The 17,595-nt window shown below is 44.1% G+C and overlaps 2 protein-coding genes across 3 annotated transcripts in view; one reads left to right on the forward strand and one right to left on the reverse strand.

The window, feature by feature from the left end:
- temp (protein prenyltransferase alpha subunit repeat-containing protein tempura) overlaps positions 1-17,595 on the forward strand; it is a 186,077-nt gene that overhangs the window by 109,897 nt on the left and 58,585 nt on the right. The window contains exons 1-2 of one of the 2 annotated variants that reach the window (XM_069337897.1): positions 2,502-2,520; positions 2,887-2,992. In XM_069337897.1, the coding sequence (XP_069193998.1) occupies positions 2,925-2,992 (68 nt within the window). In that variant the 5' untranslated portion in view covers positions 2,502-2,520; positions 2,887-2,924. Of the gene's footprint in view, positions 1-2,501; positions 2,521-2,886; positions 2,993-17,595 lie in introns of those variants that run through there. The other variant, XM_045764827.2, reaches the window with a different exon arrangement.
- LOC138372412 (uncharacterized) lies at positions 11,018-16,325 on the reverse strand. Its single transcript, XM_069337896.1, has 2 exons — positions 15,268-16,325; positions 11,018-15,225 (listed from the first exon to the last, which is right to left on the reverse strand). The coding sequence occupies exons 1-2, from the start codon at positions 15,799-15,801 to the stop codon at positions 12,796-12,798; spliced, it is 2,964 nt and encodes a 987-aa protein (XP_069193997.1). The 5' UTR covers positions 15,802-16,325; the 3' UTR covers positions 11,018-12,795.

Here is a 17,595-nt window from a genome sequence, read left to right on the forward strand (position 1 = left end):
TGGTTCAGCCAGATGCACTAACATTCCTCCTTCAAGTTTACTGTTTGTGGTGTTATTACACTATATACACACACATTATGTATAAATATATAAGTATCTACATTTTTGTTCACTATAACGAACCACTAAGTTAGTATGCTAAGTCAAACAGCAGCAAGTAGTGGCCATCACACACCAGCCAGCCTGCCACTTGCCACCACTCCCTCACCTTACCTCACTTGCCATAATTTTCCTCCCACCATACTGTTTTTGTTTTTATTCACTACATACAGATGTTATATATGAGTATCTGAATGTTTTGTTCACCATAGTGAACCACTAAGCTGGTATAGTAAGTGCAAACAGCAACAGGTAGCCACACAGATTCGGCAGACTACGCTACAGCCCTCCCACCCTCAATATTACTCCTCACACAGTACAGCACAAATTATCACAACAATCCTGCTATTATCAAAATCCTGGTCATTTATATCACAGTCAGGGGTCTTCTGTAATACTATCATCGCTAAATAATACAAGTTACATATATTTTTTACTTTTTAGGCGATGCAGTGGTCACAAGCTGAACAGCAGTGCTGTGACCTCATACTGCATGCCCCAGCCTTGGTGGCTTACTCAGTACTGAGGCTGTCACACCCGGGAATGTTGCCCACGATTTTTGTTTAAATGGTGTCTGTTTACAAGAGCCCTGAGGAAGGTGATGTGAACCCCATGTATTTGCGGGCCGTTTAAATCTTGTGCGGTACTCCAAAACGTCATATGAAGAGGTGCGCACTCTTGTGTCTGTTACTCAACACATCATATGAAGTGTTGCGAAATTTAAGAGTTAAAGCCAAGAGCAGGCCAGGGGTTAAGGCTATAATCCAAAGTGCTTCCTAAGGGTTAAATGTGCTCACCCTTGGGTGTTATTGGGCTTGCATCATAACTGCTACAGCAAATATGTAATGGAAGAGCTCAAACATTAAAAACTGAATGGATAATTATGACCAGTCCACCCCACTCACCCACCTACCAGCTAGTTAACCAGCCAGGCGACTTGTCTGCCTACCTACTTGCTCCACCCACCCTCCTACCAACAGCCTGCCCACTCACTCTCCTACCAACAGCCTGCCCACCCACCTACCAGCCAGCCAGCCCACCCACCATCCATCCTGTTGCTCTCCCAAATATGGCTAAACAGTTACTGACATTTTAAAATTTCCAGATTTAGCACAGCCCCGGATCTAACCACTTAACTGCGCCAAACAAGTATTCTCGGTTGATGGGAAACTGTGCCAACCGAGAAAACGTTTTAATTTTTTCGTACCCATTCCAAATGTGTACGAGGTTGGTTGTGTACGAAATGAACTTTTAGGACCTCCAGTGAGAGGCAGCCATCATGGAAAAAATTCCCAGAATGCCCTAGGGCTGCTGGCTGGGTTAGTACTGAGTGAGCAACCATGGGTGGCGCACACGCCTCTAGCTCCCAAACACCTGTCCGACGCGGTGTTGAAAGATCGCATTCTGTCAGTGAAATTCAAACCTTATTGTTTGAAGAACATAAGGGTCATAATATTGGTGAAGCTAGGCGCAATTAGGACCGAACACAAAGGTCGGATACAAGTGATACCGCACCTATGAGGATGATACAGTACAGCGAGCATATCCAGTTGTAGCTCTGAGCGTCACCCTTGCCCACCTATGCTATCTCCAATTTATTTTGATGATACATAGATGAATCGTTTTCTGCATTCAGTGATGATGCATCTGATACAAGTAGCATAGATGAACAGTGTCAGCAGCTTCCATGGTGGTGTTTTCCATAGATATTTTCAAGAATAGCTGAATTTCTTCATGATTGACTGACACTCTTTGAGGCTGGCTGAATCTCTTCCTGTGTGGGACCATACAAAGCGATCTTTTCAGGACTACCTTACAAATTGATCTTTTCCTGTAATCTTTTCAAGACTACCTTACGTTTTACAAGCTTGGCTACATACCACCTACAGGTACTAATGCCAAGGGTGTACGTGAGTGTTTTTTTTTTAAAGCACACAGAATGAAGAAACAGGAAGTGAAAATCTATCTGTACCTGGTGCAACGAGAGCGAAGTCGCGGTGTGTACCATGGACTACTTCGTTGATTATTACTCACTTCCGAAGTACTGAGTATGTAATACAGTGTTACTGTGTAAATAGTGTGTAACTGTACAGTTTGTAATTTTAGTGAATTTTTAACAAGTAATATTGCAACATTTATTGTGGACACATTACTGACACATTTATCGCAGTTCCATGGAACATTATGAACTTTCTACTGTATACATACTGTATTGTAAAGGACACAAATATGTATCATATACGATAAAAAACAAATAAAACCACATTGGAAATACATAGAACAAATAATTGAAAATACTGTATGTTTGTGGCAACACCCAGTGCTTGAATGGCCCGTGTGACTGTGTCTGGGCGTGTCACGCACGGGCGACCGGCCTGTGATGACGTTACAGTGCACCTTGTCCACGTCCCCACAGCCAAAGTAAGTGGAATTTGGTATTTATTTTTACATAGACATGCTCAGGGAAGAGAATTTATAATTTTATGAAGAAAAATTTTTTTTTTTGGAACACTTTATTTCATGGGAATTTCACAATAAACTCAGTGCAGCATGGTGGTTAATGACCTGGGTACAGCCCTCATATAGGTTGTTAAATCGAGTGCATACTATATATGAATAAAATATTGTGGTATGTTTTTCCTGCTGATAATATTTCTTGATATTGTGTTATTTACAAGGATATTATAGGAATTATTGTTTGCTTCTCCATGTGGCTAGTTATATATAATTCAATCACGTATATTAAATTTTTAATTCAAGTTTTTTGCTCCTGCATGTATTTCACAGGTTTTGTTATTGCTTAAACAAGTGCAGTTCTTGTAATTATGGAGGAAGCCACCTGCGAGAGAATAATGAAGAAAATGGACATGGTCATAAGCCAGGACTCATTATTGTAAGTTGTTTAGAATGCTGTACAATCATAACCTTCAGTTCTTATATTGCTTAAATGCTGCTATTTAAATTGTTCATTTATGCTGTATTATGTATTTGAAAGTGGAAGCTATTCATTACATTTTCAGTGCTTGCCCCCTCAGTAGATCCTTTTAGCTTCTGCCACCAGCAGGACTAGGACACTGTCAATACACCAGGCTCCTGGTGACAGTCTCAGACCACTGAGGACATGGCTCCTTGCAAACCATTTTGCCCCCTTAATGGAGTGGGGAGCCTGTGAGGGTTCAAGATCAACCAACTTACAAGAAGAATGCCTGCTTAAAGACAGGCATAAGAAACAAAACACTTAACAAACCTCTTAATTATTACTGTATATACTGTTCCTCTGAATAATACAGAAAAGTTGATTGCCCATTTCTTAGACTTCGATGTCCCTTCATTGAAGGTTACATTCTTTAAACATTTTCACTTGTGTACATGCCAGTATATCTGCCTTTGTTGTTACTGTTCCTTGATACCATCAAGGAAGAACAATAACCTCCCAGCGATGTTTTATATGGTTGACATTATGCTGGCTAGGAAAGACTTCTTGAGTTGACTATGTGCTTAGCTGCACCACAGCCCTCCTTCACTCTCATTTCATCACCACTGCTTGGTGAGAGGGTTCTTAATAAATTTGTCTTCTTTTTGTCTTCTAAACATGTTAATTTGTGTCCCCTGAGCACGGAAAAAATAAAAAAAAAATCGTAGGTGACATATTTTGGGCGCAATTGACCGAGGAAGTCTGGCAAAAAGTGGGCGTTGACAGAGCGGTCGTCAGACCCGGTAAGCGTCACCCGCGTTGACAGATGGGAGTTGCCACGAAGATATTATTACCTAATTGTTTCAATGTCTCCGATTGACTTTTTCTTAGATTTTTTGCAGTAATATTATTCAATAGTGTGTATTGTAATATATTTATATAATAAAAGTGGTTAATAATCGCTATACTCAAAAGTATGATGTGCATATTAGTGATTCAATTATTATGTTTATAAAACAATGAACAAATAGTTTTGCTGCTATTACACTCTATACACAGGTTATATATAAGTATTGGCATGTTTTGGTCACCATAACGAACCACTAAGTTGGTATTGAGTGTCGAAAAGCAACGAGGAGTTACCGCCACACACCTGCCAGCCACTCGCTGCCACTCCCTCAACACATGCACTAAACTTTCTCCCCCAACAATACCAGTTGTGGTGTTATTACACTATATACAGACGTTATATATAATTATGTGTATATTTTGTTCACCACAACTGTACAGCTAAGCTGATATAGTTAGTTCAGGCACTAAGAGTCGTCGCTATACACAGATGGCGGCTGGCGGCTCCCTCACTCTTTCAAGGTCACACGCACTAAACTTTCTCCCCCAACAATACCTTTTGCAGTGTTATTACCCTATATACACATATTATATATAAATATCTACATGTTTTATGCACCGTAACTGTACACCTAAGCTTGTAGTGCGCCCAAAGAGCATAGTGGCCACCCTCTAAACAGCTAGACAAATCGTGCAGACGACGTCACCTCCATCACCCAAATGGCTCCTCCCAGCATAATCCTTTTGCTGTTATTACACTAATACACACATTATATATAAGTATCTACATTTGTGTTCACCATAGAGAACCACTGACCTGGTATGGTGAATGCAAACAATAACAGGTGGCCACACAGTCAGTAAACGATGCTGTCTCCCTCCGTCTCTCAGCATCACTCCTCCCACAGCGCTAATTATTACAACAATCCTGCTATTATCACAACCCTGGTTATTTATATCACAGTCATTGGTCATCTGTAATATTGTCATCGCTAAATAATAACAATTATATATTTATTTTGACATTTTTCGGCGATGCTGTGGTCACAAGCTGAACATCAATGCTGTTCGCTCATGCTGCGTGCGCCGGCCTTGGTTGCTCCAACAGTACTGTGCCTCTCACACCTGAGAATATTGCCCATGATTTTTTTTTAAAATGGCATCTGTTTACAAGAGCCCTGAGGAAGCTACTGTGAACCCCGTGTAGCCGCGGGCCATTTGAATCAGGCCTGGCACCCTATGGCGTATATATACGCCATGCGCACCATGGGACATGTTACTCAGGGCGTATATATACACCATGCACAGTTTAAGGGTTAATATCCTGTCATCCCCACAGGCGCATGTCATTTTGAAAAAAAAAAAATTATTTTTTCTTCCTAACCTGTTAATTTGTGTTCACTGATCACGGGAAAAATAATAAAAAAATCGTAAGTGGCATATATTGCCCGATACAGGGCGGGGAAGTCTGGCAAATTATAGGCGCTGACTCGGCATGCATTCCAGGGGGTCTGTTGCTCGTCAGCTGTCAGGCCGGAGTTGCCACAAAGAGATAATTACCTAATTATTTCAATGTCTCTGATTGATTTTTCATAGTTTTTTTGCTGTAATATTATTCAATAGTGTGTAGTTTGATATATTTATATAATAAAACGAGTGAATCATTGCTGTACTCAAAAATATGGTGTGCATATTGTTGATTCATTTATGTTCATCAATCAGTGAGCAAATACTTTGTCGGTTATTACACTCTAAGCACAGGTTATATATAAGTATCTGCATGTTTTGTTCACTATAACGAACCACTAAGTAGCTATTATGAGTCAAAAAGTAATGAGGAGTGACCGCCGTGTACCAGCCAGCCACTCCCGCCCTCCCTCCAGTCATCTGACTCGCCCACATTCTCCTCCCACAATAATGTTTTTGCTATAATTCACTATATACAGACGTTATATATAAGTATCTACATGTTTTGTTCACCATAACTGTACATCTAAGCTTGTATGGTGAGTAAAGGCCCAAAGACGTAGGTCCTCACACAGTCAGCTGATGGCTGCCGCCCTCAAGGCCAGACGCACTAATATTTCTCCTCCAACAATACTGTGTGGTGTTATTACGCTATATACACACATTATATATAAATATCTACCTGTTTTATTCACCATACTTGTACAAATAAACTGGTATGGTGCCCAAAGACCATTGTGGTAACCGGTAAACAACACCGTCGTCTGCACGGTGGCGTCATGCAGACGACGCCACCCCCCTCACCAAAATGGTTGCTCCAAACCTTCTCTTGCTGTTATTACCCTCTATACACACGTTATATATAAGTATCTACATTTGTGTTCACCATAGCGAACCACTAAGCTGGTATGCTGAGTGCAGTCAATAAAAGGTGGCCACACACAGTCAAAAGACATCACCACCACCCTCCGTCCCACAGCATTACTCCACCCTCCATGGCGCATAGCGCTAAATATCACCACAATCCTGCTATTATCAGAACCCTGGTCAGTTTTATCACAGTCAGGGGTCTTCTGTAATAATATCATCGCTACATAATAGCATGAACAAGTATATTTTGGCATTTTCAGGCGATGCTGTGGTCACAAGCTGAACAGCAGTGCTGTTAGCTCATGCTGCGTGCGTCAGGCTTGGTTGCTCACTCAATACTGAGGCCAATAACACCTGGGAGTTTGCCCCACGATTTTTTTTTAAAATGGCGTCTGTTTACAAGAGCCCTGATGAAGGTGTGGTGAGCCCCGTGTATCTGCAGGCCGTTTAAATCTTGCGTAGTACTCCAACACATCATATGACGTGATGCGCAGTTGACTGGAACAACGTCCAACACGTCATATGACGTGATGCGCACTTTAAGGGTTAACCCTCAAACCGCTAGGGGCCCAAATGGAATTCACACCCACAGGCGCAACAAAAAAAAAAATCCAAAAAATTCTTTCGTTTTATAGAAGTGTTCATTTTTGTTCCCTGATCACGGAAAAAATAACAAAAAAATCGTAGGTGGCATATTTTAGCCGCAATAGGGTAGGGAAGTGTGGCAAAAAAGGGGCATTGGCAGAGCCTTCGCCAGACGAGGTCTACTCCACCCGAGCTGTCAGACGGCAGTTGCCACAAATATATTATTACCTAATTATTTCAATGTCTCTGATTGATTTATTCGTAGTTTTTTTGCAGTAATGTTATTCCATACAGTGAATTGTGGTATATTTATTATAAAATGTGTGAACCAGCGCTGTACTCAAAATTATGGTGTGCATATTAGTGATTCAATTATTATGTTCATAAAACAATAAACAAATAGTTTTGCTGTTGTTACACTATATACACAGGTTATATATAAGTATCTGCATGTTTTGTACACCATAACAAACTACTAAGTTGGTCTTGTGAGTCAAAAAGCAACGAGGAGTGACCGCCAAACACCAGCGAGCCACTCACTGCCACTCCCTCCCTCAACACCACCTCACTCACCCTCATTTACCTCCCACAATACTCTTTCTGTATTTATTCACTATACACAGACGTTATATATACGTATTTACATGTTTTGTTCACCATAACTGTACATCTAAGCTTGTATGGTGAGTAAAGGCCATAAGACATAGCTACTCACACAGTCAGCTGATCGGCGGCCGCCCTCAAGGCCAGACACACTAATATTTGTCCTCCAACAATATTGTTTGTGGTGTTATTACGCTATATACACACATTATATATAAGTATCTACCTGTTTTATTCACCATACCTGAACAAATAAGCTGGTATGGTGCCCAAAGACCATAGTGGCCATCAGTAAACAACATGCCAAGTCGTGCAGACGACGCTCCTCCCTCACCAAAATGGCGGCTCCCAACCTACTCCTCTCGCTGTTATCTCACACTATACACACGTTATATATAAGTATCTACATTTGTGTTCGTTATGGCGAACCACTAAGCTGGTATGGTGAGTGCAGTCAATAAATGGTGACCACACACAGTCAGAAAACGACGCCACAACCCTCCCTCCCACAGCATTACTCCTTCCTCCATGGAGCACAGCGCTAAATATCACCACAATCCTGCTATTATCAGAATCCTGGTCAGTTTTATCACAGTCAGGGGGCTTCAGTAATACTATCACTGCTAAATAATAGCAGTATCATTTATATTATGGTATTTGTAGGCGATGCTGTGGTCACAAGCTGAACAGCGGTGCTGTGAGCTCGTGCTGCGTGTGCCAGCCTTGGTGGCTTGCTCAATACTGACGCTGTAACACCCAAGAATGTTGGCCTGGATTTTTTTTCTAGGTGGCATCTGGCAACTATTGGTCGTGGCTGTACTATAGCTGCCCCTATCCCAGGTGGGACGTTTAAATTATAGCGCTAGACACGAAATCATATATAAATGATGTGCGCGGTTTCGGTTTTGTCACTGATATCATTTATATATGATATGCGCGGTTTGAGGGTTAATGAAGTGGTGTGCCCTGCCATAGAAAAATATCTGCAGGAGAAACATTTGCCACTCAAGGCCCTGCTTCTCATCGACAATGCTCCTGCTCATCCTCCAGGCTTGGAAGATTAATTTAAAGAGATACAGTAATTTTCTCACAGTAAAGTTCCTTCCCCCTAACACCACTCCTCTAATTCAGCCTATGGACCAGAAAATCATAGCAAATTTTAAGAAACTTTATGAAAGGGCATTTCTCCGGAAATGTTTTGAAGTGACTGAAGCCACAAACCTCACCCTCAAAGAGTTCTGGAAACACCATTTTAACATTTGTAGTTCTTTAAAACTCGTTGACAAAGCCTGGCAAGAAGTGACTCAAAGAACCCTGATCTCTGGCTGGAGAAAATTGTGGTCTGAATATATGCCTGAACTAGACTTAGGGGTTTGAGCCTGTAAATGATGCGCCTATTGTTGAGGAAATTGTTACTCTGGGCCAGGAAATGGGCTTGGAATTGGATGGTGATGATGTGGAGAAGTTGGTGGAAGAAGACAACAACGAACTGACCACTGAAGAACTCCAAGCCCTGCAAAAGAAACAGCAAGAAGACCCCGCTGAGGATGTTTCTCCAGTGGAGGAGGATGAGGCAGTAGCGAATGTCCCTTCCGTAACCATTAAGAAGTGGTGTCAGTTGTGGGAAGAGTTGCAAACTTTTATTGAAAAGACTCACCCAGAGAAAGCTGTAGTAGGCTGTTGCATTAATCTTTTCAATGACAATGTGATGCCTCACTACAGAGACATCTTGCAAAGAAGGGAAAAACAATCTTCCATGGACAGATTTGTTGTGAGAACATCGAGCAGTGAGCCACAACCAGGACCTAGTGGTATGCAGGCAAAACGTGCCAGAGAATGCACCCCAGAGAGGTCCTCACTGCCTGATGTTATAATGGAAGGGGACTCCCCTTCCAAAGAGTAACACCTCTCCTTCTCCCCCCTCCTCCTCCCCCTCCTCACCATCTTCCATATGCCAACAGCAGTCATCAGCAATGGTAAGTAATAACTTGAACATAGTTTTGTTGTGTAGATTTTGATGAATTAGGTACAAAATTTAGTTTGAAGTGAGGTTTTTGGGTAGTCAGGAACGGATTAATTCATTTCCCATTATTTCTTATGGGGAAATTAGCTTCGGGTTACGAGCTATCTCCAGGAACGGAATAAACTCTTAAACCGAGGTACCCCTGTATTTACTTAAAAGTTCCAAATGCCTTTGCTGGGACTAGAATCTCCACCTGCATGATGCAAAGCAGAGTGCTGTACCACTGTATCACCACCTCAAAAGCATAGGAGAGTCTCTATGAACTCATTCAACCCCATGCTCGAGTGCATTCAGTTTATGTGGTCTACTGTTTCATCTAGTCCAGGTTTCATCTAGTCTAGTCCAGCACTCGAAACTGTACCATGTTCATGGTACAGCTGAGTGCTGTACCATGTACATGGTACATCACTGTTGGCACAATATATTAATATAATAACATTAATTAAAATAAAGCAGTTGGGATGTTTTGTTTTAAATACAGAAAATCACTGCCTATTAGGTAAATCAGGCCGTACGTACATCAGGCCCTACATACATACTAGGCCAAGTAGTGCATCATTTGTTTATTTCTCCTATGCGTTTGTGATCTGGTCCCCCAGGCCAGATCAGGCACGACCATTGTTTTGTTTTTGTTTACCCACAGTGGACAAAACCCTCCCACTCTTTCACTGTTTTATATCTGTGCATATTTTTGGCATCCTGCAACTAGTGCATCAGGAAATGCAGGAAATGTGTTGTTTAGGGGTTCAACAAGCAGTGTAGTTAAGAGAAAACATGTGATGTTCTATTATCTAAGCATTCAGCTTATAAAGGAAGATGAATTTGGAATATCTCCTGTATGGTGGATAGAGGTGCAGAGGAATGTGTGTGCAAATTTGAGATCGTGCTGGACAATTATCTCTCTCTCCTGATCAAATTTATAATGCCGATATGTTTACCTAACCAAACTCAACCAAACTTAACCAAACCCAAACTAACATATCCTAACTAAACATAACTAAAGCTAACCTAATCAAAGCTAACCAAATTAAAGCTACCCAAAGCTAACCTAACTAATGCTAGCCTAACCAAACCAGACCTAAATAAAGCTAACCTAACCAAAACTAATTTAACCAAACTTAACCAAATCTAACCTAGTCAAACAAACAAACCAAACCCAACTATTATAGACTGTGGGTTGGTTGGTGTTGTCGTCGTTGATCCTTCTCTACGGACAACCCAACCCACAACTCGGTAGAGTGCTTATACTAGGAGATCACCCTTGGCGCTTCTGGCTCTTGGAGAGGGGCTCAACGTCACACGTTTAGGGGATGCGGCTCCAACATTTAGCCTCGTTGTCACGTGCACACACCCACTCGAGCCGCTGTGACTCCCCACTCTCTCCTTATGAGATATGATCTCCTCAATCCCCCTATGACTTACCAGTATTACCTCCTACCCTGTCCACAGCAGTGGTTCATGGTTCTTCCTCTCTCTCTCTCCTTCTTTACTACCTCCTGGGAAGCCTCACTAGGACAAGGGCAAACACCAGCAAATTGTGACACATTTACTGAACAAAGCACATACACGATACATACACACATATAATAATAATGAATCCTATACTCTCTAATATCCAAATCAGGTTGCACTCCAATACCATCAGAACTCTATTATCAGCTTATCAAGTGGTATCCCAACTCCTGGTTCACCACCTGGTACTATTAACCTCCTCAAGTTGGTCAAGCCCACACACTGTTGCACCATCAGCAAGATAACATATATATATAGAAAATCAGCATTTGAATGCAATAACATATACCAGTATAAACGTTCATTGATACTCCAGTATAAAAAACTCCTTGGCATAAGAATGCCAACAGTCACTCACCTCTCACTGCGTCTTGCACGCTACTGACAACCTAACACTATCAACTCCCTATAAGTAATCCACCAGAACTTCCCCTTCCACCTCTGGAAGTTCACAACCCTAATATCCTTAGGTTCTGCCGGGCTTCACTACCAGGATCCTCTGCAGCTCCTCCAGGCTGCTATCATGAAGTTTCCTTGTGCAACTACGGTGCTTCACCCTTCTGTTAGGTTCTTCCACAGCTCTCTTGGCTGCTACACCACCTCTACAGAAGCACGTGACACTCCTCTTCACTGCTGCTTCTCCTCACAGCTCGAGGTCCTCTGCTCCACTACCTCGGAGTCTCATTAGCTACATCATCTGCTGGCTTCGAAGTTCTCAGCAACTTCTTCCCCAAAGAACAAACCTGCAACCCATCGACACTCCAATAAAATGTTCCCCTTTAACACATAAACAAAAATAACCACACAATATGCTTGCCTCAAACCTCTATCTGTTCTCTACATACAGTGAGAGTGGACTCCCCCGTTTTGGGCGGGTCCATACTCCACCTCGCCTGGTGTCGGTCCTCACTCACTGGGAGGGTCTTCCTCCGTCAAGAGCCCGGCTCCCTCAGTCTTCCGCCAGCGTTCAGAGGGGGCGGACGTCGCTCCGTGTTCCTCCCTCTCCACTCTCTTATTTCAGGCTTTCTGCCTTATTAAAACATGTCTAACTTATAAATAAACATCGCTACTGTCGCTGGGCACACGACCAACTACAAGTGATCACTATGAACTGGCGTATATCGTGCTTACCACAGATTAACTGATCGAGGGCGCTTTTCCTCTGACGGCGTCTGGTCAGGGCGCTCCACACAGCCCACAATAATGCTTCTGGGCGATTTAATATCTGCTCGTCGACCAGGACTTGAGACCACAACGTTCCCAGCTCGATTCCACAGCTGGTACGTCCGCACACTTCTCTTCTCTTCGAGATATATCACTAGGGGTTCCCTTCTGGCGGGAGCTCAAACGGAGCGCGGCTTCCCCCTGCGATGTCTGGCACTCAAGTGAGGTCAAGGTCCTCCGGAAGCGAGCCTCACGCCTCCAGCAAAATGTCCACATCTCCTAGCCAGTCATTTATCTATTTTCTTCTGCATTGCCCATAATCTCAAACTGTTACACATATCCAAGCAACTATTTTTACATATGGGTTATCACCTCTATATTCCTTAGACCTTCTAATCAGGTCAGGCTTGCTGAATAACTCTCAAGAAGGGAGACTCGTTTCTCCTGTAGGCTGAGATCATAACACTCCCCTCCCCTTATTTTTGAGAGTTATTCCAGTGGCAAAGCTCGGGATAATACATCCGCCACTAGACTGTCTCTTTCTTCACCCGATATACTCTCTTAGGAGTCTACAATTAGTTCGTTGCTCCTTGCAACATCTGGCTCACCTCTCTCCAGAAACATGATCTTCTCATAAACGATTTGACCTCTGACACCTCTTAGCTAGGCTGTCCTCCGTGGACGCCTGCACTCTATCGGTCCACTCTACTTATTGTCTCCACCCTCCGTTTCCTCGTCTTCTTCTCTTCACGTCCAGAGTCAGACATCTACTGTCTGTACCTCCTCTGTCGTCTTCACTCTTCCATCTACCGCCATTATACTTTCGTCTCCTGTCATCATACTTCACTCCCTCGTCTTCACCGACGATCCTCCCTTTCGTCTTCTCATATATCCGAGACCTCATCCTGTTCGACTCCCACCGAGTCCTCGGCTTTCCTCTATTCCTCCATGCTTGTATCATCTTCCTCTCCCCACACTTTTTACCTCTATGCAACTCCATTTCTTCTCCTTCAACTCTTCTTCGTTCCCTAAAAGTTTCTCCGAGTGCTGTGCTACATCCAACAGCACTCGACAGTACATGTCGCTTTACCTCTCCCTGTGTGCTCGTAAGCATCTCTCCACACATACTGTCTCTTCTCCTTTCATTTTCTCGGCTATTACTCTTCTTCACTATCTCTTCTCCACGTTGTCTGCGAAACGTGTCAACTCTTGACATCTCAAACAACTTAACTCTACTATCCATATGCCTCTGTGCTCGTGGACAACGTGACGCTCTACTCCCGTCCTCGGTATGTCCACATCCTTCCTCATTCCTACTCAGCACAGTTGCATTCGCCTTCCGACCCTTAATTTCAGCAGTCTGGGCTCTACTCAGGTCAACTCTCTCCACAGTATTCTTCTTCGGCTGGGCCATCTTCACTTTTGACCTCACCGAGACTTCATTTTTCTGGGCTGGACCTTCGTCAAAGAGCCACGCTATATCTACGTCCATCTCTTCCACTGGCTGAATCGACACTGTATCATCTTCTCCAGTGTCTTCCTCGTCGGCCACCTCTGCCTTCATCACTACCGAGACAGGGTTTTCAATGGCTTGGCGGTCTCCTGACTCATCTCCTCGGATGTCAGTCAGGTTCACACTCTCAGGTGTCCCACCCGTGCCATGGCCTTCTGGGCACTCCTCTGGCACAGTCTCCGCTATGACTCTTGGCAACACCTTTGTCCCGCACAAGTCATTCCCCAGGATCACTTGGACTCCTGGAACAGGTATGTCGGGGCATACTCCCAACATCACCTCCGCCGACACATATTCCGACCTTAGCTGGACAGTACATACGGGCATGTCACTCTCAGACAATAACCCATATACTTTCATCTTCCCACTGCCAGCTAACCGTCGACCATTCCCAATCAGGCTTCTCGTAATCAAGCTCTGATTAGCTCCGGTATCTCTTAAGATATCAACTTCTACCTCAGGTTGGCCTCCTATACTGATCCAACCTTTGCTCATGAACGGCCTATACCTCTCGTTCACTAAGTTTGATCTCTGTGGTTTGTCTCGGAACACATTAGTATATTTACTTCCGGGGTCACACATGGCCAGGGTCACAACTCTCTTGCCCTGCCGACAGTCTCGCATCACGTGACCCAATCCGTTACAATTGTAACATCTCATCTGGGAAAAATCTCTCCTATATGTACCAGAGTAGCTCTGACTCTGCCCACTCGTATTGGAGTTCCTCGGGCCAGACGTACTACTCGCACTCTGTGGAGCTTTACTGGATTCTTGATTTCCTGGATAACGATTAGTTTCTTGTTTAGCTCCTCCATCTTCACTTTCAGACGAAGTGCGCGACCTACTCTTCTGAGTTTTAGGGTACTTACTTTTATCTGCCCATTTATCAAAATTTTTCTCACCCCAGACTCTTCTGGGTCTTTCATAATTTCTTCCTCCCCAGACTCCATTGGATCTGCCATTGCTGCGTCTCGCCTCGCTTCTTACTCTGTTCTCCCTTAAGCTCTTGTATGCTTCAGTAATCATATCCGCCCTATCTGCGGCATCTTTCACCTCCATTATCCCTGCTTCTTGGATCTTGAACTTCGTTTCGGGATGCATCATCTCCAAGAACTTCTCCATGACCATCAGTTGCTTCAGGTCAGCGTAAGATCCAACTCCAGCAGCCTCAATCCACTTCTGGAATCGTCTTTCCAGATCCCTTGCTGTCTCAGCAAACGTACACGCTCCAACTTTGATCATCTCTCTGAAGCGCTTCCTATAAGCTTCTGGGGTTAACTGAAACGAGCGCAATATGCTGCTCTTTACTGTGGCATAATCCTGGCACTCTTCCAGTGACAATTGGGTGTATGCCTCCCTGGCTGCACCGGTCAATCTTAACTGGACCAGCTGGGCCCATTCCTCCTGTGGCCACTCCTTGATACTGGCTACTTTCTCAAAATGCTCGAAGAAGCTCTCTGCCTCTTCGGGAACAAACAAGGGAATGTCCTTCTCCCTAACCCTAACATCTGGTGGGTGTGATACCTGGGTGGTGCTCTCTGGCAACCCATGTTCAATCCTTTGCTCAGCCAAGGTTCTGTTCGCTTCTATCTGCATTTGTTTTGTTCTCTCTTTTTCTTTTTCGACCTGGGCTTTTTCTTTTTCGACCTGGGCTTTTTCTTTTTCGACCTGGGCTTTTTCTTTTTCGACCTCTAGTCTTGCTTTCTCTTTTTCTTTCTCTTGTTCCAACTCCAGTTCTCTTACTCTGGTTTTCTCTTTTTCTACTTCCAGTCTGGTTTTCTCTTTTTCCTTCTCGGCTTCATTTTTCATCTGAAGTTCTAATTTCATCTTTTCCAGCTGGAACTGTCTCTCCTTGTCCTCTCGTTGTTGCTGCATCTGGAGCTCTAACTGGAATCTCTCCAAGCTCCTATTTCGGCTACTCCTGCTACTGCGGCTACTCTTGCTGCTCCTACTCGATCCCTGGGATCTCACTTCATCCTGCCCATCATCCTCCTTTCTACTTTCAGCTCCTTCCTGGGCTCCTTGTTCTGCCGCTTCACTTCTGGCTCTCAACTGCCTCAGGATCTCATCCTTCATCCCAGCTACTTTAGATGCTTTCAACCTGATGCCACATTTTTCTGCTATTTGTTTCAATTGATCCCTCGTGCAACCTTCTAAATCCTCAGGCTTGCCTGACTCCACAAACGCTTGCACCTTATCCATCTTTGTCCTGTGAGTCTTCCCAAGAGAGAGAGTATACACCTGCGGTCACACAGTTTATCTATTTCAGCAAGGGTGTACAAATCCACTCTTGGACAGGGTGTGGGTGTGTCAGTTCACTCTCCCGGACAGGCCCCCAATTTATTATATACTGTGGGTTGGTTGGTGTTGTCGTCGTTGATCCTTCTCTACGGACAACCCAACCCACAACTCGGTAGAGTGCTTATACTAGGAGATCACCCTTGGCGCTTCTGGCTCTTGGAGAGGGGCTCAACGTCACACGTTTAGGGGATGCGGCTCCAACATTTAGCCTCGTTGTCACGTGCACACACCCACTCGAGCCGCTGTGACTCCCCACTCTCTCCTTATGAGATATGATCTCCTCAATCCCCCTATGACTTACCAGTATTACCTCCTACCCTGTCCACAGCAGTGGTTCATGGTTCTTCCTCTCTCTCTCTCCTTCTTTACTACCTCCTGGGAAGCCTCACTAGGACAAGGGCAAACACCAGCAAATTGTGACACATTTACTGAACAAAGCACATACACGATACATACACACATATAATAATAATGAATCCTATACTCTCTAATATCCAAATCAGGTTGCACTCCAATACCATCAGAACTCTATTATCAGCTTATCAAGTGGTATCCCAACTCCTGGTTCACCACCTGGTACTATTAACCTCCTCAAGTTGGTCAAGCCCACACACTGTTGCACCATCAGCAAGATAACATATATATATAGAAAATCAGCATTTGAATGCAATAACATATACCAGTATAAACGTTCATTGATACTCCAGTATAAAAAACTCCTTGGCATAAGAATGCCAACAGTCACTCACCTCTCACTGCGTCTTGCACGCTACTGACAACCTAACACTATCAACTCCCTATAAGTAATCCACCAGAACTTCCCCTTCCACCTCTGGAAGTTCACAACCCTAATATCCTTAGGTTCTGCCGGGCTTCACTACCAGGATCCTCTGCAGCTCCTCCAGGCTGCTATCATGAAGTTTCCTTGTGCAACTACGGTGCTTCACCCTTCTGTTAGGTTCTTCCACAGCTCTCTTGGCTGCTACACCACCTCTACAGAAGCACGTGACACTCCTCTTCACTGCTGCTTCTCCTCACAGCTCGAGGTCCTCTGCTCCACTACCTCGGAGTCTCATTAGCTACATCATCTGCTGGCTTCGAAGTTCTCAGCAACTTCTTCCCCAAAGAACAAACCTGCAACCCATCGACACTCCAATAAAATGTTCCCCTTTAACACATAAACAAAAATAACCACACAATATGCTTGCCTCAAACCTCTGTCTGTTCTCTACATACAGTGAGAGTGGACTCCCCCGTTTTGGGCGGGTCCATACTCCACCTCGCCTGGTGTCGGTCCTCACTCACTGGGAGGGTCTTCCTCCGTCAAGAGCCCGGCTCCCTCAGTCTTCCGCCAGCGTTCAGAGGGGGCGGACGTCGCTCCGTGTTCCTCCCTCTCCACTCTCTTATTTCAGGCTTTCTGCCTTATTAAAACATGTCTAACTTATAAATAAACATCGCTACTGTCGCTGGGCACACGACCAACTACAAGTGATCACTATGAACTGGCGTATATCGTGCTTACCACAGATTAACTGATCGAGGGCGCTTTTCCTCTGACGGCGTCTGGTCAGGGCGCTCCACACAGCCCACAATAATGCTTCTGGGCGATTTAATATCTGCTCGTCGACCAGGACTTGAGACCACAACGTTCCCAGCTCGATTCCACAGCTGGTACGTCCGCACACTTCTCTTCTC

The sequence above is a fragment of the Procambarus clarkii genome, chromosome 38 (genome assembly GCF_040958095.1).
Source record: "Procambarus clarkii isolate CNS0578487 chromosome 38, FALCON_Pclarkii_2.0, whole genome shotgun sequence".
Lineage (NCBI taxonomy): Eukaryota > Metazoa > Arthropoda > Malacostraca > Decapoda > Cambaridae > Procambarus > Procambarus clarkii.

Excerpts from the sequence above, each read along its gene's own strand:
- LOC138372412 (XM_069337896.1), bottom strand. The coding sequence starts at position 15,801 with ATGGATAAGGTGCAAGCGTTTGTGGAGTCAGGCAAGCCTGAGGATTTA. Across the intron at positions 15,226-15,267 it reads TCGAAAAAGAAAAAGCCCAG|GTCGAAAAAGAAAAAGAGAG; the intron begins GTCGAAAAAGAA and ends GAAAAAGCCCAG.